Source organism: Fukomys damarensis, unplaced genomic scaffold, assembly GCF_012274545.1.
Source record: "Fukomys damarensis isolate Sample0158 unplaced genomic scaffold, DMR_v1.0_HiC HiC_scaffold_17, whole genome shotgun sequence".
NCBI classification, from domain to species: Eukaryota; Metazoa; Chordata; class Mammalia; order Rodentia; family Bathyergidae; genus Fukomys; species Fukomys damarensis.
In genome coordinates, this window is record NW_022900929.1 from 36,371,742 (window position 1) to 36,380,161 (window position 8,420).

The 8,420-nt window shown below is 45.3% G+C and overlaps 1 protein-coding gene across 1 annotated transcript in view; it reads left to right on the forward strand.

Moving 5' to 3' along the window:
• Gpr176 (G protein-coupled receptor 176) overlaps nucleotides 1-4,967 on the forward strand; it is a 136,789-nt gene extending 131,822 nt beyond the window's left edge. Inside the window, exon 4 of the mRNA XM_033765292.1 lies at nucleotides 1,363-4,967. Coding sequence (XP_033621183.1) covers nucleotides 1,363-2,473 — 1,111 coding nt within the window. The 3' untranslated portion in view covers nucleotides 2,474-4,967. The remainder of the gene's footprint in view (nucleotides 1-1,362) is intronic.
• The last annotated feature ends 3,453 nt before the right edge of the window (nucleotides 4,968-8,420 follow it).

Below are 8,420 nucleotides of genomic sequence, written 5' to 3' on the forward strand. Positions count from 1 at the left end.
ATTGATCCATATTCAGAGACAATGGCAGCATGCATATTTATACATGACTCCCTCTGTTTTCCCTTCCCAGAAAGAAATGTAGAACATATTTCACCATGTTCTATCCTCCCCGATCATCCACGGTCACTCTTGTGCTTGCCTCATACCTATCTCAGCTTAGGATTTTATCCTCCGCACTGTCTCCCTGCCAGCCTCCAGCATGGCTCTGCTTTCTCTTTGCTGTCTTCCCAGGTAGTTTTAGGTGCCCCTCGTTCTCTCCTGCCTCCAGTAGAGCCATCATCTCCTTGCTGGTCACTGTTGGTGTGCATGTCTTCCTGTTGAGTGTGGAGATATCCCCATGTATCTTTTCGTTCGTGTACCCAGGGCCTGGCACAATGCAGGTACAGTGGTGGCAGTCAGGGATACTGGTCACGCATGTGAGTGAGTGATGGTTGCCGTGGTTGGGAGGTCAACTCCAGCATTAGCTAACAGCAGAGATGGGGCCAGGCTTCTAGGAAGAAGCTCACCATATGGCTGATGGCTGGTGGCAGCCCTTCATGATAGATGTGGTTCTTGGGTTTGAAGAATTTTTCAGTTCCCCCAAATCACTGGGATTCTGTTTAGGGGGTTATAGAACAATCAAGTTGAAGCTTGGAAGGAATTAATTTCACACCTGATTTTAATATAAATTTAATTATGCAGGCATTTTAGACCTACAAACTTCTCTTACAGTTACTGTGAGGACAGTGGCTGTTGAGCAGGAAGAGTTTGTTAGTGGGACCTTTTTGGGATTCACCTTTCATCTGGGGTTCTGCCCTGAACAGCTTAAATGCCAATTTATAGACTGTGGTGTGGATCTGCTTGAGATGGGTGTGTCTACAGGTTTCTGCTAGTGGCTTTGAATGTTTCTGGAATTTTCCCGGAAGCTTCTCTACCCCATGTACAATGTTTACAAGTTACCTTTAAATTGAAAAACAAATGTCTTTATAGCAGGTGGAGACATCCTTTATATTGAAGGTCTTGTAGGATTTAACCCTGGTGGCAGTAATTATAAGATTAGCTGTGGATTAAATTTAGCTACTTGTTTTCCTGGTAGAGAGTCTTGACAGCACATGAAGAAAGGACTCTGCTTCTTTGGAAAAAGTGTGTGTGTGTGTGTGTGTGTGTGTGTGTGTGTGTGTGTGTGTGTGTAGTGCTGCTTCTCATTGCATACCAAAATCCTTAATTTAAGATCTGGATTTCTGGATTCCACCAGTGGTTCCCTATTCTAGGCCAAAAGAAAGGATCTGGCTCTTTCCCCTCTTGCCTACTTCTGGTGATTTAGAGTCCTCTAACTTTACAGAGTATCCTTTGTGAAATCAATTTCTTCTGTGTATCGTGCAGGTACTACTCAGTCCTCTATCCACTGGAGAGAAAAATATCTGATGCCAAGTCCCGGGAACTCGTGGTATACATCTGGGCCCATGCAGTGGTGGCCAGTGTCCCTGTGTTTGCAGTGACTAACGTAGCTGACATCTATGCCATGTCCACCTGCACAGAAGTCTGGAGCAACTCCTTGGGCCACCTGGTGTATGTCCTGGTCTATAATATCACCACGGTCATTGTGCCTGTTGCTGTGGTGTTTCTTTTCCTGATCCTGATCCGCCGGGCCCTAAGTGCCAGCCAGAAGAAGAAGGTCATCATTGCGGCTCTTCGGACCCCACAGAACACTATCTCTATCCCCTATGCCTCCCAGCGAGAGGCTGAGCTGCATGCCACCCTGCTCTCAATGGTGATGGTCTTCATCTTGTGTAGCGTGCCCTATGCCACCCTGGTCGTCTACCAGACTGTACTCAATGTCCCCGACACCTCCGTCTTCTTGCTGCTCACTGCCATTTGGCTGCCCAAGGTCTCTCTGTTGGCAAACCCTGTGCTCTTTCTAACTGTGAACAAATCTGTCCGCAAATGTTTGATAGGGACTCTGGTGCAGCTGCATCATCGGTACAGTCGGCGTAATGTGGTTAGCACAGGGAGTGCGATGCCCGATACCAGCCTTGAGCCCAGCGTGCGCTCAGGCAGCCAGCTCCTGGAGATGTTCCACATTGGTCAGCAGCAGATCTTCAAGCCCACAGAGGATGAGGAAGAAAATGAAGCGAAGTACCTTGGCTCAGCTGACTTCCAGGCCAAGGAGGTAGTTACCACTTGCTTGGAGGGAGAGCAGGTGGCCCCTCCTGTACCACCCCTGGGCACAGTGGACTCTACATCCCAGGTGGCACCAGCAGGCTCTGTGGAGCCTGACACATTCCCTGATAAATACTCCCTGCAGTTTGGCTTTGGACCTTTCGAGCTGCCCCCTCAGTGGCTGTCAGAGACCCGAAACAGCAAGAAGAGGCTGCTTCCGCCCTTGGGCAATACCCCAGAAGAACTAATCCAGACAAAGGTGCCCAAGAGCAGGGTGGAGCGAAAGATAAGCAGAAACAATAAAGTGAGCATTTTCCCAAAGGTGGATTCCTAGCAAGGACTGTAAATTTCTGAAGCAATAGGGAGCTTCTGTATTCCCTGCTCTCCTTCACTGTGGCCATATGATCTATGTGACCTCATTGCAACCCACCGTAGGCTGATTCTTCCTATAGGGAACAAATGCTTTTGAGTGAAAGGGAAGTCTATGTAACATCAAATATCCTCATTATTGAGGGGGCATCTTGGAACAGGTTTTGGGACAGGTGCTCGGTGAGCATTTTCTGGGGATTCCTCGGTTCCCTGGGGGTCGTCAGAGACCACACAGAGAGAAGAGACCCGTGAGTTCAGAGGGAGCAGAGATCCTCTAAGGAAACTCTAAGGGTGTCCAGCTGGTGCACAGTCTGTTGGGAACTAGGGTGCACAGCAGAGGGTGAGTGAAGCTTCATTGGTATTTATACCCCCTGGGCATTACTACATGGGCTGTGCCCCCTGGAGTGTGAACCCTATTGTGAATCGCACGTGCAAGGGACCTTAAATTATCCCATACCCTGCCTCTCCCACTCCTGTCTGTGGAAAAAGTGTCTTCCACAAAACAGGACCCAAAAGGTTGGGAACCACTGCTGTAAGGGAAGTCCAAGGTAATTATGGAGTGGAGTAGCCAAAAAGAAGTTGCCTATTTGGGTAACAAATAAAAGAAACAAGAGAACCTTTTACATTGAGGAGATAGGGTAATGGCATCAGATAACGTTTCTCTGGAAGTCCCAACCATTGTGACTTGTATCCCCCCTGCTACCCTTCATTCCTCTCCCGGGAATGTGAGTGAGGAATGACGATTTCATCCTTGTGTGAAAGACATGGCAGTCGATGTGCCCTGGGGTAAGGGAGATTGCTCCTTGACTATCCTGACGTTCTCTTGGCCTCCCAACATCCTGGGAAGAGCATGTGGACCTCCAGGCATGGTCAGTGTCAGGTGGAAAGCACTGAAGGAATTCACCGTGGCCTGTTCCTTACACTACGTTCTTTAAACAAACACAATGTTTAAAGGTGGGGAAGAAAGTCTGAGAAATACTCATGGCACTGTGGTCTTCTCCACCTGATCTCACTTGAAAGGTGCTATGTGACAATCTGTACGAGTAAAATATATTGGAAACACCATTTTGTGGAAATTTTTAGAATTATAAGGTGGTTAGAAATGCAAAGTTAGCATGAGCTGGGTCCATTGGAAACATCAAGCCAAATTACCTGCTTAGGAAAGGTGACTCTGTCTAAAAGACTGGCACGAGTCTGAGAGAATGGCCAGGTGCCCTGAGCTCTTTTTCAGTGTGTGGTACAACTTTGGTTTTCATAGGCAGAGATGGACAGAACAAGGAGACAAAATCTTGTAAACTGCTAAGGCAAAACCCAGCCCAGGTGAGCTCTTCACTTCCTTCTTCCCAAGGAAGTTTCACTAAGAACCAGAGTATATGGAGGAGGGAGGGCAGTGTCCTTTGCTCTCTGGTCCCAGGGGACCACACATGGTTTGAGTCTGCTCTGGAGTTGATCTCATGAGGCTGAATTTAAACCTGACATTTCATTCTTAATGAGGGAAAATCAAATGCCAGCCTCTTCTTTTCTGTAGGTCAGTAGTGGCGAATCTTTAGAGCTTGTAATGATAACAAACAGTGCCATAGGTCTGCTGTCGCTGCTCTAGGGTGTTTTGGTTTTGTTCTTTTAAATCGTACTTGGAGGAGTCCGTCAGCCCCTGACCAAGCTTGAAAGGAAGTGGGTGTCCTTATAGGCAGATTTCCACATGCCAAAGGCAGTGATCCTAGCACATCCCCTCCATTAGTCACGTTGTCCCTCGTCCTCTGGAGGAAGCTGAGCCCATATGTGGGGAGTTTCCATTTCCTTCTCTTGAGTGTGGTGTCTTGACTCCTGAATGTGAGCCCAAAGACCCTGGCCCTGGAAAGGGAGCGCCTTCCTCTCTGGGTTTATTGCCTCACAGTGTTGTTTGCTCACAGCAGAAGCAGGGGACTGGCACCTCTCTTGAGGGCTGGACCCAGAGTGCATGCCACCTATTGCTTCTGGCCTCTGTAGTTCATGCTGTGGCCTTTCAGTCTTATCTTTCAAAGCTTTCATAAATTTTACAACTTTTATCAAGGAGAAAAACAACCAGAAAATTCTATCCAGACTGTCAAATGTAGCCATTTGGTGTCGTTCTGACTATATATGCATACATTATATGTGTGTGTGTGTGTGTGTGTGTATGCACACACACATGCATATATGGTCATATATATGTATATACGCATAACTAAATAAATTCTAATAAAGCGGAACTTGGTTGGCTGTATTTCTTATCTTTTCTCTTCCTTCCTTCCTCTTTTCTTTTCTTTCTTTTTGTACCACAGATTGAACTTGGGACCTTGCGCTCGCAAGGCAGTTGGCAGAACCACTGAACTACCCGGCCTGGTTGGGTATATTTCTTATGTATGTATGAAGCAGAAGGTTCACTTCCAGCAGGTTATTGCCAGATGTATTTCTGTACTCTTTGAAGAATAATATTTTAATAAAAATGTAAAAGCAGTTAAAAAGTTGTATGAGCTATGTTTTCTCCCTCTCAAGTAATATGCAGTCTGACCCTCTTTCTCTTCCTTTGTAGTCTCAGTGAAAAATATTGAGTTTTCTCCTGGAAATGCAGATGCAGTGTGTAGTAGCATGTACTGCACTGTATGTGGTAGCACCCACTTCCTGGGTTGTTGTAATAAGAAGAAAACTGATTCCCAGAGGAGAAAATGCAGGTTTTGAGCAAATATCATTAAGATGGGTTACAGTTTGTAATAGCTAAAACTTGGAAACAGTCCATTTGCCCATCAGTTGGAGACTGGATAAAGAAGATGTGGTTTTTCCATAAAATGGAGTACTACTCAGCCATAAAGAATGAGAAGCTAGAGTCATTCATAGGAAAATGGATGCATATTGAGGATATACTTACTCTTAAGTGAAATAAATAAGTTACACATGTGTAAATACCGAATAGTTTCTCTGGTATGAAAAACTATAATAGTACATAAGATCCTAATGAGATAATTGACAGTGTGAAATAGGAAGGAAAGGGCTAAAGGTGTAGGGGAAGTGGGAAGGGTAGGGGAAAGGCAATAAGGGAAAAGAAAAAAAAATGAGAAAATGAAATAAATGGAAATAAAGTATTTGTAAATAGGGAAGGGAGGAGAGGGTGAAGAGAGGGCAGGGACAAGGGGAAAAAAATGAGAACCAAGAGCTGTCATGTAAAGGTACAAGATGCCAATGATGAATGTAACTGTACCTAAAATGTACCAATAAACTCAATGAGAAAAAAGAAAGAGAGCCAAAATATGGAAACAAACAAACAAGATGGGCCATTCCTTAAATTGGTGGGTGGACTACCGAAACCTCTAGGTGGAGCTGTGCAGGGCACAGTGGTACGAGGCCCTCTTGTCACTCAGGTGGGAGGGTCAACAGTCCAGCAGTGAGAGGTTTGGGCTCCTGTTTAAGTCAGACCACCCTGTTTCAATGCTGGCTCCACCCCTATCTGGCTTTATGGCCTAAGCTGGGTGAGTGACCCCCCAAGTAAGTACCTTGGTTTCCTCTCTGTGGTGGGTGTGGGAGATAGAGGTGATGACAGAAGCTTCTGCTGCCCCAACTCCACTCATTTCTTAGCAGTCAAGGCCTAGTTTCTCTGCTTTCTTCCCTGGGAGAACCCCTACCTCTGAGATTAATACATGTGGGGCCTGTGAATCAGTGGATAGGTACCCCGCTCCTGCCCTCCTCCTGAATGATTTCAGGAGACATCTGTCTGTTCTCAAGAGGTCAGGCAGAATTGAGTCCCTGTTGCTGACCATGGTCCCTGAATAACACATTTTTATATTGGTCTTTCCTCCTTCCTGCTTTGCTTTCTGTAGCCTCACTCTTGGTCCCAAGGATCACCTTCCTGATGTACCAGCTGCGCGAAGCCCTCCTCTCAAACTCTGTTTTCAGAGACATCCAAATGAGACACCAATACAGGTCGGAAACAGTTGTGGGAATTAAATGAGATGATCTGTCTCATCTCGTCACAAGGTCTGGTACGGAACAGAGTACATCATTGTTAGCCTTTCCACGCCACATTTAAAATGATCAAGGAATTTGTTTGGAATGTATTCAGAACACTTTTTTAGGTGGTGTTTTCACCAGCTATTCCAACAGTTAATATTCACGATGATGATACTTCAGGGTAGAACATAATGAACTGTTTGAATCCCTGAAGAGAAAAAATGTAAACCAGAATATTTATTTAGAGGGTATTAGAAGAATATTCAAATTTGCAGCAAACTTACAAGCCATACCCAAGCATAAATCACAAACATAGAAATCCAAAGTGGCCCACCCTTAGACAGGGAACCCTAAATGAACCAGCTTGTGCACTGAATTAACATTTGGAGTCTGATTCAATCGGAGAGAAAAGCAACTGTCCTACCCTAGCTTGGTAATGCTGAGCTCTTTGCAGACCTACATCTGTGTGCATGCTGCCTCTGTAGCAGGTCTGAGATGCTTAGGGAAGAAAGCTTGGTGTATGCTGCGTCTTGGTGAAGGGACAGGGCTAATGCTTTCATATAGAAGCCTGCCAGTGTATCCACATATAGTGGATGATAATAACACTGCAGCGGTGATTCTCTTCCCCCACATAGTTGGAGAAGTGCAGCAGGTTTATGTCACGATTAGTGTGCTGTGTTAGAGTTCTACAGCCAGAAGAAAAATGAGTCATGGTAAATAACAGCGAAGTATGTGAATAAAAACAGGAATCAGTATTAACGCTCAGGGGAGCATCAAAGGCCCCTGTGTGCACGGCTTTTAAAACTGAAATTAACTGAGATTTTCTGAACAAGGGGTCTCAGCTGAAATAGCTCCCCTTCTCTTAGCCTCGGGTTCCAGCCAATGTTTTTCCTTACTTGTGCCTAGCTGATAAGTGAATCGGTAGAATAAAGGCCTAGAAACCATCACAGAAATTAAACTATAATCTCCAGCATCATTTTGTGGGAACCCCCATGGATATTCATGTTCTGGGAAATCAAGAAATACCTTTTATGAAATTTAAATGAGTGAATGATAAAGTAATGAATAAATAAGAGATAGTAGCCCCTGGAGCTGGGGTGAAATCTCCCTTACATATGAGCTGACAAAAGATTGGCCGTCAGTAGAGCTATTGCTAGTTCTTATTGATTTCCTCAGAGTGACTCTTGTAGGGTTAAAGGCTTAAATGTGCAAGGTCATTGACCCGCAGCCCCTTCAAAACCCAGGTCTTGCTTCAGTTCCCTAGAGGGAGGGCGAGTTCTAAACCTGGAAGGGAAGGTCAATACTGAGAACCATGGTTCCTGAAGTATGTGTTAGATGTGAATAATAATTTTTTCCCAGCTGTATTGATCAGAATTTAAGGGCTGCATCTTTCTCCTTCCCGCCCAAATTTCTTTTTGCATGATTATTCATAGTCCATATACTAAATGTAATATATACACACAAAATGAGGCACTGGAATGAACATGGGGCGTATATTTTAAGGAAAAATGTAAGAAAACATAACACATGTGGAATTATGCCTTTTAAGTATAACTACATTCCTTAGCACGTGGTCAACTTTTTGCCAGGGGGACAAAATACTTGACACCGACAGTGTCAAGGGAAAGTTGATTTTGACTCACAGCTTCAGGAGACTCAGTACATGGTCGACAGGTTCCAAAGTGGAGTCATCGTGGCAGAAGGGCACGGTGTGAGCAAGACGCTTAATTCACATGAGCCAGGCAGCAGAGCTGGGGAAGAGGGGTGACCAAGAACAAGTGACCGTCCGTATCCAGGGCCCAATGCCAGACCTACACGGCTCTCCCAGAGCTTTGTTTAGCTTTGCTAACCACCGCCGTACCCTAATCCAGTGGAGCTGACAGTCAGGATTAACTAAGCATCTGTCTTTCTCCTCCCATTTACATGAGTTGCCTTAGGAAGAGGACAAGGCA